Source organism: Xiphophorus maculatus, chromosome 5, assembly GCF_002775205.1.
Source record: "Xiphophorus maculatus strain JP 163 A chromosome 5, X_maculatus-5.0-male, whole genome shotgun sequence".
NCBI lineage: Eukaryota > Metazoa > Chordata > Actinopteri > Cyprinodontiformes > Poeciliidae > Xiphophorus > Xiphophorus maculatus.
In genome coordinates this window covers 26,731,534-26,744,980 of record NC_036447.1, presented here as the reverse complement: position 1 = coordinate 26,744,980, position 13,447 = coordinate 26,731,534, and the positions used below count along the sequence as shown (strand labels likewise).

Below are 13,447 nucleotides of genomic sequence, written 5' to 3'. Positions count from 1 at the left end.
CAAACATGCCAAAACTGCCACTGCTTACTCTTTTTTTTTTTTACTTTTATGAGAAAGAGCTGGGGTAAATCAATCAATCAATCAATCAATCAATCAATCAATCAATCAATCAATCAATCAATCAAACAACCAACCAACCAACCAATCAATCACTCAATCAAATGTTATTTGTATAGCACATTTCAGCAGCAAGGCATTTCAAAGTGCTTTACATCATTACAAACACAGAAACACAATGCAACATACAATCAACAATCAAAACACAACATTAAGTCAAGTTCCATCAATAAATTTGTAATTAATTACATTTCAAATACAATCCTAAACAGGTGGGTTTTCAGTCGAGATTTAAAAGAAGTCAGTGTTTCAGCTGTTTTACAGTTTTCTGGAAGTTTGTTCCAGATTTGTGGTGCATAGATGCTGAAAGCTGCTTCTCCTCGTTTGGTTCTGGTTCTGGGGATGCAGAGCAGAACCAGAACCAGAAGACCTGAGAGGTCTGGAAGGTTGATACAACAACAGCAGATCTTTAATGTATTGTGGTGCTAAGCCGTTCAGTGATTTATAAACTAACAACAGTATTTTAAAGTCTATTCTCTGAGCTACAGGGAGCCAGTGGAGGGACTTTAAAACTGGTGTTATATGCTCTATCTTCCTGGTTTTTGTAAAGACAAAAAAAAAAGTCAGATAACATCCATCAATTAAGGGTGCATTCATCAAACTGTGGCTCGTTAGCCTGGGAAGTCTGGTTTGTTTGGAGAGGTGTGAATGTGCAGGCTAACTCTAATGCGGACCAAAAAAGCGAACTTTGATCCGTGAACTCTGGAACTCTTGGGGTTTAAATGCATATGTGAATGTCAAGTGGACTATGCCGCAGGGGATTCTGGGTAAATACAACAAAAACAAACCTGTGAGTCCAGCACTAGTGGCAGAAATGGCTCATGGTCTTTTGCCAAGGACAAAGGAGAAATCCTACAACCACTGAAATCTGGCACCTTTTCATTTGTCTGTACGTTTTGGAAGTTGTGTTCACGTCTTCTTCAGAGGTTTTTGTGTAGTTTCCTTCAGTGGTCCTTGGTGCAGCACCACTATAGGTGATGGGGAGGGGCAAGAGGTTTTTCAAATGGTTTAGTTCGTTTGACACAGCGCAGCATCAAAGTGAACCATGCCTGCTGAAAATGCAACAAATGTAACTTTGGTCCCCAATCAAACCGAGTCTACCGGACTATCAGAAAACACCCCGAAGTATCAATACTTTCACAGTTTCCACACTGAGAAAATGGATAAAATCCTCACAACAATAATAATACTAGTGACTAACTGCATACGTTTTATATTGTCATATTTTGCTGGGCATTATAGCTTGTTGTTATAAGCCTCCCATTCTTTGCTTTGCCCCTGCCTTACTGGTATGTAATCTTTGTCACTGGTGCGCAACGCTACCTGACATAATCTGTTTCATTTACAGTGGTGGCAAAGCAGAACCCAGCTTTGATTTAGACGTATCCAAGGGTCGCTGTGAAAAAAGTATCAAGGGGTTTGCCAAAGCAGGGGGAGGAAAAGGAGGAAATAAGAAGCGAGTGCCTTCGGCGGCCTCATCCTCCTCCTCCATGATGTCCTCCAGACTCTCCGAGTCTACCTTGTTAACGCCTGAATCCAGGCAGGAAGCCCAGGGAAGTTCAGGGCTTTCAGCCTGGATTGTTGGAACTTGTTTGTAATCTGAAAAACCCCGAGGAGGATTTTGACAGAAAATGCCTTCACTGCCTCCAAACAATTTCTGAATTTCACTCTCCTTCCTCTCCTTGCTCAGTGACCCATCATCATATCCTTCCGTCATATAAATGCTGTCTTCCTCCATGCTCTCCTGACTGACTTCCTCATAACTGTCCATGCCCGAATCTGCGCTGTGGAGCCGGAGGAGCTCTGCATTCTCCACCCGGATCGTCGGAATTTGTTTGTAATCTGAAACAACGGTGATTTTGCCCAAGATGCTCTCACTGCCTTCAAACAACTTCTGAATATCTGATTGTGTCTCGTTCCCTTCATTATTTATTTCCTGGTTTTCTTGCGCCCATGGTGTCCCCTCAACCATATTGATGCTGTCTGCCTCCATGCTTTCCTGACTGACTTCTTCATAACTGGTCATGCCTGAGTCCACACTATGGAAACTGTGGAGTTCGATCTGGAGTTTCTGAACCCTCTTGTAGTCAGAAATCACCAGTGCCTCATGATTAATTCCACCCATCAGAAGTGCCTCAACCATTTCCGCTTCTCTTCTCGTGACATCACTGTCCCGGTTTTTAGTTTTCTCCTCTTCTCGACCAGGAACGTTCTTGTAGGAAGTTTCGACGGCATGGGGCTTCGGACTCCCAGCGGTGAGAGGGAACACAGGAGGACAACAAAACTCAGAGTAACTGTAGTTGGAGAAGCTGGAACAAATGAACTCGTCTTCGTTGAACTCTGGCATCACTTTTATGTCCGGCGTGTAGAGTGTGACGCCGTCCACGGCGGACGTTTCTTCAACAGAGACGATGTCTGCCGATTTTAAGAAGGACTGATAGAATTCACTGGTGAAGTACGGATCCAACCAGGTCTGTGGAAAGACATATGAGAGTGGGGAAGCAAGAGAAGATGGGGGGAAAAAATGTTAAAAACCAGTCAGGTTTTTGACCTAAAACCAAGAAAAATCCTTAAGTTAGCATGATTCAGCTAAACGTTGAGTCGGTGGCGTGGCCTGCAGCGGCTTAGTTGGATTTAAAGTAGCAAGAGGCTCATTCTGAAAGGAGGGAATGAACATGCTTTGTATAGCCCACACAGCTATCTCATAATAACATAATATAATAGATCACCTTTAGTCTTTTCAGTCTTCCATTGTGTTTCTCATTGTTGTATTAAAATGTTTTTAAAATGTGTAACATTCACATATGAGAAATTTAGAAATCATACTATTTTCAAATGTGATTTTACACATTTTCAATTTGTTAATGTTTTTTGTAATTGTTAGCATTAAATTTAGCTTGTCACATGTTTGTTGCTAAAAAGCGAAGCAGAAAAAAAAAAGGAAACCAAAAGATTGCCTGGAATTGTGTTGACTTTGAAGGATCAGGCAGAGGTGGACCTGAAATCTTCTTCAGTATGTAGATCCTGGAACTAAGCACACAGTACAGTTATATAGCTCTGTGATAACGATGATATATTTGGATTTATTTGTTTGTTACTTACCAGGCGTTCTTGCGCATTGTGATGAACACGCCAGGCAACAGCAACAAACCAAACACTGCTAGGCTCCAAATAGCCCAGTTCAGATTAACCACATCCTCTCCTGAAACACACGAAGAAGAACAAGTCCTGATGGGTTGAGTTCTTCTATGACATCTCTTTGAGTTTTATGCTTAGGATTTATTATTAGATTTTTCTGACACGCAACACAATCTCAGAAAACCTGTCTCCATGGTGACAGGACAAACAAAGGAGAGCTGTATTTGGACAGCCGTGACACCTAGTGAATTTGCCCAACTAATCCTGATGGCTTCATTTAACGTGGCCTAATTTTTTTATTTCTTTTTTTTTTTTTTACCTGATCTTGGTCTGGGCACCCAAGACACAGTGGGGCTCCAATCACTCCAGCTTGCCGCAGTCGAGTCATAACGGGCCAACACACGAACGCGGGCGTCATATGCCTTGCTTTCTAGAAGCAAGTCTTCATCCAGCTGCGCCGAACATTCCCACTGACATTGACCTTTATTGGTCTGGAGATCCTATAGGGACAGATATTAATAGACAACGTTTCACATCAGTCAAAGATGCAGTAGTTTATAAAAATATGTTTTTCACATGTTTAAGACTTTCACTATGTCCTGACAGTGTAGATTGACACAGATAGTCTGCTTCCTCCCTGTGGTCCTACTGCCACCTGCAGAAACACACCTGCTCTCAGTCAGAAACAACCAATCAGTCAGGAGGAGGGACTTGACAGTGTCGAATTTGCTCGTGAACGCATTGCTCCTCCCCTTTACTCTCTGCTACGCCACAGCTCCACTCACATGGTGGAGCCTGCCGTGAATTCGAAGTCTCGTTAGCAAAGCCACCAATGATGGCGGATAAACGATTTTGCTGCTAATTTGTTTCTGTACTGACACAGCTGCAGCAGCAGTAGGACCACAGGGAGGAGGCAGGGGAGCTCAGTTTTTTCATACATCATCTGTCTCACATTACACTGAAAGTTTAAGAAAATATCTACATTCCTTTTTATGAAGGTTGCCCACGGCATGTTTTTCTTTTTTTAAAGCTTGTTTGCCACACATCATGGATAAATCTTTTGTTTTTCTCTTTTTATTTTAAAATGTTTACTCACGCTCCATCTGTATCCCTTTTGTTTCCACTGTAGCTCCGTATCGTAACGGTAATATTCGATGTTTGTAGGCTTTGGGACTTGGGAGAACCAGGAAAGTTTGGTAAAGTTGGCTTCAGGCTTTGGAGGAGGATTCAGCTTTACTGCAGGATCATTAAATGTAAAATGCTCACCAGGTAATGCGACAAGATGGTAACGTTGACGGTTCCTACTTACTGTGACATGCTGGCCGGTAAATAATGATTTCACTTTGTTTTGAAGGGACGCAGCTCAAACTCATGGACACCTTAGTATGGCTTTGAAACTGAAAGAAAATAGATCATTTTAAGAAAAGAGAAACAAACATACGACAAGCCCTCAGGCTACATTTGTACCACTTTTTTGTTCTCGTTAATTTTAAAATGTCAGCTGAACTTTTTATGGATTTTAATCGATAATCACACTTTTCTCACAAATAGAGAAAAAACATGCAATGTTTTCATCCATTCACATCAATGGGCCTTAAGCAGGTTAGCCCTCCCAGTTGGCAGGAGAAGTTAGAAACAGCCAGACACACACATAAGCTCATAGATTATTGTTCTGGACTCTTTTGTTTTGGGAGGGACCGTCTCAAATAACCATAAAAATCTTCAGTCCAGTTTAGTAAAGCCATAAGTGCCAACATTGTTTTGGAACAGCGCTTGTACATCACCATGCTTCCTTATGGGGAACACAGAAAATGGTCCTGGTCAACATTCTGGTTCCTTTTCTAAGCCTCTCTCTAAAGGAACGCTCTCTTTTCTTAGCCATACGTGTGTACAGTATGTGTCTGACGTGTGTATGTGTCTGATGTGTGTATGTGTCTGACGTGTGTATGTGCCTGATGTGTGTATGTGTCTGATGTGTGTATGTGTCTGATGTGCAGAGAAAAAACACACAATCATTTATCCCTAAAAGGATTGTTGATTGTCTTTCTCATTTAAGTATTAGTTTTTATAAAGTTTATGTTCTTTGTGTTTGGGGTTGATCAATCATTAGCAAGTATATATGTGTGATTACTATATTTTTTTATTTAATTCGTAAGTAGCACTGATTACTAGATTACTTCAACTGTTAATATTGATTCTTAAATATATATTTTCATAAATGTGCAAAGCTTCTTAAGTTCTTTGTCTTAGACAATAAGGCAGCTCCTTCTTGGAGAAATGTTTGCATTTTTACATTCAGCTGAACTGAAGAAATTAGGAGAAAATAGTCGTAAACAACTAAAATAGTCTTTAGCTCTCTGGGTATTAGAAAAACATTCAACAGTGTGGTAATGTGCAGAGATGTTAAATATTTTGTAGTATAAATAGCACTTTAATACTCACCAGTTCGGTTCCCTTAAAAATCAACGAGCACTTCAAGTCTGGTCTGGCGTTATCAAAAGGCTGCAGCTTACAGGAAGCATGTCTGAGTAAAAATAATAAGATACGAGGGAGAATCATGATGCTTCTTTAAGTTTTCTTGTTTGTTTTTATAATTAGTTAGAATGTGGAATATACAGTGAACCCTCGTTTTTTGCAGGGGTGACGTTCCAAAAAGAACCGCGACAGGCGAAATCCGCGAAGTAGGAACCTTTATTTTTTTACAGTTATTATACAATAAAATACTCCATAATACATTGAAACCAAAGAACAAAACCTTTTAACAGGCCCAAACATTTGTTTAACAAATAAAAAGTACTGTATAAACATTTTTTTTTTTTTTACAAATAACAACTGTACTGTAAAATAATAATTTTAATATGAACTGAAAGCGGATCCCCGTGCCCGAATTGCGGAGATCCGCGCCGCCCCACCGCGACCTGAGTTATTGGATTAGAAAGGGAGAAAATAAAAAATGATTATGAAATAAAACAAAACAAAGTACAGTAGGACTAATAGTGACTCGTGTATTTCACTGCTCTTCTGACTGAGCCGCTGCATCCTGACTTCACTCTGTAGCGGTTTTTTTCTTCTAAAGGTGCAGGTGTGTTTTTTCGAGAGAAGAACATAGTTATTGGTAGTTGTTGTCGCTCTTTTTTCTTCTGGGCAAAAAGATTCTGATAAACCGACATGCCACCATCGATTATGTTAAAAATGGCAAGCTGTTTTACGTGTGTGTACATATTAAACCGCAATGTTGTTAACACAGGTAGAGAAGAAGCGGAGAGACTGTTTAGCCAATCAGAACGCAGAACACGATGCAAATCCGTGAAGCAGCGAGACCGTGAAAGGTGAACCGGGAAATAACGAGGGTTCACTGTACATGGCTCTATATCTATATTTAAATACTTTTTGCTCTTCAGTTTTCCAGCATGTATTGAGCAGGTATCAGTCTTATGACGTGAGCCTTTCCATGTGCAGCTGATATTATGACTGTAATCATTGTAACAAGTGAGACCTAGGACAAAAAAGATGAGATCAAGCAAAGCATAAACACTTTAATTCAAATCCCATAGCATAGTTCAAGTGAAAGAAAGAACTGACTGTTATGTGGATGGCCAGGGCAATCATCAGCGGAGGTTGAAAGCAGATGAAGCAGGATGAACAGAAAAGGAGCGGCCATGTTTTTCTCTGTTTGCTGCCAGTGTTTCCTGTAGAAGATCTCTGGTACGGCTTTTAAGCCTCCACGACCTGAATATGTGACATGAGAACATTTAGGAAAACAGGATTAAATGTTGCAGGCAGTGAATGCTGGTTTGTCTGCAAGTATGGAAAACTTTCCTTGATGTTTACCTGTGGAAGGCATGTTTGCAAATGCGACAGCAGTTTCAAAATGGAAGATGGTGTAAACTACACCGCTAACATTTAGTTATGAGCTATGACACTATGCAGCTAACTGTATGGTTAGCTGCATAGTTAGTGAAAATTGCCCGTTCTGTAAACAGCCATTCTCCACTGCGAAGAGTGCAGTGTCAGGACAAAAGAGATGACTGTTTATGTTCAATATTTGGAAGCGTGGCCAGCACAGACTGAACGACTTTGTTCAATTCCTCCGCTGCTGTTGCTAAAAGTTTGAAAACAGCAAAGAAAATCAGCATCACCATTCACAACTTTTCCTTCTGCTCACTGATTGGCCCAGTTGAAATTTTGAGAAATTGAGCGCAATGGGAGAAATACCAGATGGAGCCTTGATGGGAGATGAGAATTTCCCAGGAATGTGTGCAGAGGATTTTGTTTTTAGCAAATTTATTGTGAGCATAAGAAAATCCTGTTCTGAGGAGAGGTCAGATAAAGAACAGTGCTTTTACTTTGAAATTTGCACCAATTGTAGATAGCAACCCTGTAAAGACCCACATTTAAATAAATGAAAACAAATACATCAATTAACCAAGTTGTGTCTCACCTGACCAATTAACACAACCAGTTTCTCCATACAGGAGGCAACCTGGGGCTGCCATTACCAAAACAAGGTTTTCTACTAAGTATTACTTTAATTTTATTCAGTTTTTTTCACTTTGTTACATCTAACTGAAACCAAATCGTTGCTCATTTCTTTGTGCTCCTGCAGTGCTTGGCTTAATAGATCCGGTGTGTATTTCAGGTCAGGTTTAGCATGTGGTTACTAAAAAAAAAAATTGTTTGTGTTAAAAAAATTCCAAAATTAACATGCAGTGCTTGAACTGTATGTTGAGACAAGTTACACCTGCTTGAAATGTTTTGAAAAAAAGATTCGAGGCATTTATGTCAGAATATTACTTTTAAAACTCTTTCATTTCCCAAAAAAATGAAATAAATCTATTGAAGCATTTTTAGCTTGAATAGAGTAACACTTACAAGCTGTCAAGAAAAAATAATCTTTGAAACATTCTCATTAGTGTGATAAATTTCTTATCGTAAGAATTTCGATTTATTGTTGTCTGATAAATGTCAGTGAATGAAAAACTGTCCAGATTGTTAGTTTTAGCATTTTTTTCCACTGTTTGTTCAAAGACAATGTCATTACATATCAACACATTTGAAGATATGATGAAAAGCAGTAACTGTGAGCAATTTAGTGACACAATGCTACATTATGTGAAAAGAAGTAATAAATTGTTGTTATTGTCACTTATTATCACACTAGAACAATGAAAAATTGTTTTAAAAACCTTAAGTCCGTATCACCCGCCTCTAATTTCCATTATGTGCTCAACAGTCAGACAGCAGAAGCTGTTTCTTACTGCTTTCCCATCAGCAGCAAGACATTTCATCTATCTGCTTGCCTATCTTTCCTCCTCCAAACACAGTCGACCACTCAAAAACATTTGACTATAGAGTTTAACAATCAACCATCGAAGTTTCTTTCCGTCTCACCTGCTTAGGAAGGCGCATAAATCCGCTTCAGAGGCTGCATTCGATGCAACTGACGGGGAAGGAGGAACTCTCTCATCACAACGTTAACGCCTCACCACAACCACAGCCGCGTTATTAATGTGTATCGACTACAGGAAAAGGTCAGCGGAGGGATGAGTCATGACACTCGTTTTAGGAGTAGGTGTGAAAGCCAATTGAGTGCGAAGACGTTTCAGTCACATGTAAGCCGGTTGTTTATAGACTGTCCCTGGAAGTTTAAATGTACTCGCAGCAGAGATGAAGGTCATTAATTTGGAGCCGTGCCTTTTCCTAAGATGAATGTGAAAGAGTTTGTAAAAACGAGGATTTGTTGCACATGTTTGATCAAATCTCTCCGTGTATTCCAGTTAACAGCTGGTTAGACTACATGTAGCCATCAACGGGCCTCTGGTGTGATTCTGGCTGGGATTTTGATCAGTCTTGATGCTAGGGCCAAAGTAGCAACTTCAGGTCATAAATATTAATAAATGATGTTTATCGGTAGGGCCTGATGAAACTCAATTCATTGTTAACCTGTGATCATTTCAGATGCGTCCACAGGGAGGTCCATGGTCACATTTTGTGCAACAATTTCTTTTTTTCTTTCATCACATGCAATTTTTATGTGCACGGCTTAAAAAAAACTGCGCTATAATTTCCACACTTTATTTGGCTTATTAAATCTGGTTTAAAATCTGAGGCGAATCTGCATGAGGGCAAGACCCAAAAATCTACGCTGAACCTTTAGTTTCAGGGTGAATTTGTGTCAGACCTGTTTTGTCTGCTTCCATCAGACTCTGGTTCGTTTGCCTAAAAGGTTCTGCTCATTTGGGAAGGTGTTGGCTTGGTAACAACCAGCGGAATAGAGCAGGGCACTGTAGGAAGGCAGTGGCCAGGCCAGGGAGGTGTGAATGCGTAATCGAACTCCAACATGGGCCAGAACAGCGAACGCTGGTCCGCCTAAAAACCCAGGTCTCTAGTTCAGTTCTAATTCAGTTCTCTAGTTCAGTTCTAATGTGTATGTGAATGCCAAGCGGATGGGTCTCCAAAACCTGGAAGTGGACTACAGCGCAGGGCATTCTGGGTAAATGTGCAACCAAAACAAATGCGAGACTCTAGAGCTGGCAGGAGAAATGGCTCGTGGCTTTTTGCAGAAGACAAAAAGTGAAATCCTACAACCTCTAAAATCTCACACCTCTCAATCTTTCTTTATATTTTGCCAAGAAGGAAGTTGCTCAGTGTCTTCAGAGGTTTTTGTATCGTTTCCGTCCTTCAGCCACAGGCGAGGGGCGGACAGCTTTTTCATAGGATTTAGTTTGTTTGTTCAGTGCTGTGTCGAAGTGAACTGCGTCAGCTGAAAATCTAACGAATGCAACTTTGCAGTCATCGAACCTAGTGTACCAAACCATCAGGTGTGAAAACACTCTAAGTTACCACGTTTTCAACTGGGAAATAAGATTAAGTCCTCAAAACAACAACAACAACAATACCAGTGACTAACCCTGCATATGTTTTATATTGTCATATTTTGTTGGCCATTATGATTTGCACACTGCCGGTGCAGAGCATTTGTCTTTTTTTAGCTTCCACATACTTTCAGTTATTAGCGTCACCGATTTCCTCTCCTATGTTAAGTTGTTGCTGTCAACACACACACCTGCACCTTCACACACATACACAATGCTCTGTATGACTGCCGAGACTGAGAAGCGCATCATCTTTTAGCAATTTCCATGACTTCCCACAGACACGTAAAGCCGCAGGACAGACATTGATTGTGTTTTACAGGTTTTATTGAGGCGCGTTGTTGCTATATAGTCACCAGGATGAGTTCTTTTATTATTATTATTAATAATAATAGTAATAATATTCGTGTATTTATCTAAATAAAAACATCCAAATAAATAAAATGCAAACAAAAGTTTTAAAAGGCTGAGTTCTTGAAAACAGTGTAGTTTGATCGTGGTTACTCAACAGTAAACTTCGACCCCTTAGTGAACGTGTGGGGAGAAAAAACGGCAGATTTTTGGGCGAGGATGTTTAAAAAAAACAAAACTATGAAAATAGAAGCCTTGTTTTGCATCACATCTTTATGGTTACATCTTTACAGGTGATGCACACTTCCATTTTTGAAGCAACGTGGTTGTACACGTCAATGTAACATCAGGTGCATTGATGACGTCCCTAATTTACAGTAAAATACCGACAGCTGTGGTTGCCAGAATTATATCGTATAAATACGATAAAAATATTTATACGACAAAATTCTGGCAACCACTGCTGCCGGTATATTACTATAAATTAGAGATGGGTTTTTTTTGTTTTTTTTTTTACAGTGTGGTTTCAAATAGTTACTGTGTTCCACAAAAACACGCAGAAAACAACGCAGCAATGTACTGATGTTAGAAAATACAATACAATGTACTTCTGAATACTTAAGTATTGTTCTTGGCTGCTATAGCTTGAGTTTAATCTTGACTTTGTTGAATATTTTGTCAATATTCAACAGACATTGTTGAATATTTGTTGAATATTAACAATATTGCCTGTGCACATCTGCACAGGCGGCAACGTGCACAGAAAAGCCATTTCACCATTTCAGTGATGAAGTGGCTTCACTGCCTGCAGTTTCAGCATACAGTGAGTGCAAAGTACAGATATATATAAAAAAAATTACATTTGTACTAAAAAGGAATATTTTAATTTTAAATCAATTCTTAAAAAGCAGAATTATATTAGCGCTCAGGCTGAAATGTTGCTTTTGACGGCCACTCAAAACATTTCTCACACAGCCAGGCTGAAACTGAAACCTCAGAAAAGAAGATGAATTTCATGAGATGTTAGAGCTCATGAGCAAACCTGATACCTGGTGGCGCAGAAATGCAAAACACACCAGTGAAAGCGTTGTTCAGTATGAGTGGGCCGTTTAGCTGGAACAGGGAGAGAGAGCCACAGAAAGTAAATGTCCTTTTTTATTTATATATTTTAGCACACGAGAGAAAAATACTTTAAAAATGGCTCTTTTCTTAGAGGAAGCAGTAGTACAATAAACAGTTTTTAAGTGTTTTTGTGGATACTTTGTAGATTTGCGTGTGGTGGACTTTCACATACTTCAATCGACGAGGTCCTTCCACACGGGGGGGCCGACGGGGGCTCTCCTTAGACCCCCGCCCCATGGAAGATTTTCTAGCTGTGCCACTGATTAAAGTGCTAGCCTGAAAAGAAATGTTTCTGTTACTTTTGTCAGCTCACAACCAACACAAACCGTATTGATATGATTCTCAGTGAGTCATGTCAAAACATTGATATGCTAATGTGCAGTTCCAAAGAAAACTGCTTGTCAAAAAAAAATCCCAAAAAAGCATGCAGGCCCGGGGTGAGGGTTTAGTGACGGTTGCAGGTGCATGTTTTGAGTTAGACATGTTTTACATGAGTGTTAATGTAACCGAACACATACAGGCTGATATTTCATCACAACGTTCTGGTAGTTTTCCTAACCCGTGACTGGAGCTTGTAGCAGAAGTTATTTTTGTTTTATATCACAAATCGTTTGTATTTTTATCGTTTGTTTTTGACATTTTAAATGCAGTTCTCTCTTTTTCTCCTCTAAAACTTGATGTTCTTTCAGAACCCAGGCTGAAATGAAATGATCCTGTTTGATTAAGAAAACCAGTTAAATGCTGATATAAACCAAACTCAGTTTCTGGGGGGGAAAAAAAAAAAAAAAAAGGTTTTTCAATTCAGAGTTTTGCTGGATTTTTAATAAAGTATAAAAAATGCAATTTGTTCCATATTCAATGCCTCAACATGTATTAGTCAATATAGATTAGAGAAATTTAGATGAGTATTTTTTTAATTACTGCATCTCTCCTTTAAAATTGTCTCCAAATACAGTGGGTACCAAAAGCATTCATAAACCTTGAACGTTTCCACATTTTGACACATTACAAACACAAATATATTTAATTGGACTTTGTGAAAGACCAACACACAATGTGAAGAAGAAAGAAAATTATGCATGATTCTGGGGCGCAGGGGGTTAGCACGCCCCACGTTTGGAGGCCCTAGTCCTTAGACGTGGATGTCGCGGGTTCGACTCCCGGTCCCGGCGACCTTTGCCGCATGGCTTCCCCCCTCTCCTCGTCAGAAGAAAATACGAGCCACTAGCACCGCAAAAACTCTTCGGAGAAAAAAATGGAGAAAAAGAAAATTATTCATGATTCAAAACATCTTTGCAAATAACGAACTGAAAAGGTGTGCAAAAGTACTCAGCTGCCATTTGCAAAATGTGTAAAAGTTGCACATCTGGTCATTAGATGCAGAGAGCTGCAAATCCTGCGGCAAAAAGTGGCTCCACAAACAAACATTGTTGAATATTCGGCAGGGCTGAGTGATGTTGCACAACGCACCTTTCAGTTTTTTAGTGGTAAAAAAGCAACCTCATTTTGAATCATACATCATTTACTTGCAACTTCACAAATGTCTGCCACTTTGTGTCGGGCTTTCACATTAAATTCCAATGAAATATGTACAGTATATCCATACTTGTGGCTGTAATGTGACAAAATATGAGAAAGTTCAAAAGGAATCCAGTGCAAAACCTGAGGACTTGCCTTCACCTCGTATTAGTGCTGCTGTTGGGTTTCAGCTTGCACGTAACACAACCTACTGAGGTTTTCTGTTGTTTTCTTACAAATTTTTAAAATAATTTGGTTTTTTTTTTTGCAAAATGGCTGCTCTTTTCATATCACCATATCTCTATTATTCCTCTTTTGCAAGAATA

General features: G+C 39.6%; 1 protein-coding gene across 2 annotated transcripts; it reads right to left on the bottom strand.

Moving 5' to 3' along the window:
- Positions 1-623: 623 nt before the first annotated feature.
- On the bottom strand, positions 624-8,729 carry LOC111608559. 2 transcript variants are annotated; one of them, XM_023333425.1, is made up of 10 exons: positions 8,647-8,729; positions 6,838-6,984; positions 6,643-6,751; positions 5,698-5,779; positions 4,565-4,652; positions 4,352-4,491; positions 3,575-3,755; positions 3,220-3,319; positions 3,075-3,147; positions 624-2,590 (listed from the first exon to the last, which is right to left on the bottom strand). In XM_023333425.1, exons 2-10 carry the CDS (start codon positions 6,914-6,916, stop codon positions 1,460-1,462), a joined length of 1,983 nt encoding a protein of 660 aa, XP_023189193.1. In that variant the 5' UTR covers positions 6,917-6,984; positions 8,647-8,729; the 3' UTR covers positions 624-1,459. The 2 variants fall into 2 exon arrangements, with proteins under 2 accessions (XP_023189193.1, XP_023189194.1); XM_023333426.1 differs by lacking the exon at positions 8,647-8,729 and adding an exon at positions 8,442-8,484.
- Between the last annotated feature and the right edge of the window lie 4,718 nt (positions 8,730-13,447).

Bases quoted from the DNA above. Each gene is read 5' to 3' on its own strand.
- LOC111608559 (XM_023333425.1), bottom strand. From the start codon at position 6,916: ATGGCCGCTCCTTTTCTGTTCATCCTGCTTCATCTGCTTTCAACCTCC. The intron at 6,752-6,837 runs GTCAGTTCTTTC...TTTTTGTCCTAG, and splicing joins CCCTGGCCATCCACATAACA to GTCTCACTTGTTACAATGAT. The intron at 3,756-4,351 runs GTGAGTAAACAT...CTGTCCCTATAG, and splicing joins AAAAGGGATACAGATGGAGC to GATCTCCAGACCAATAAAGG.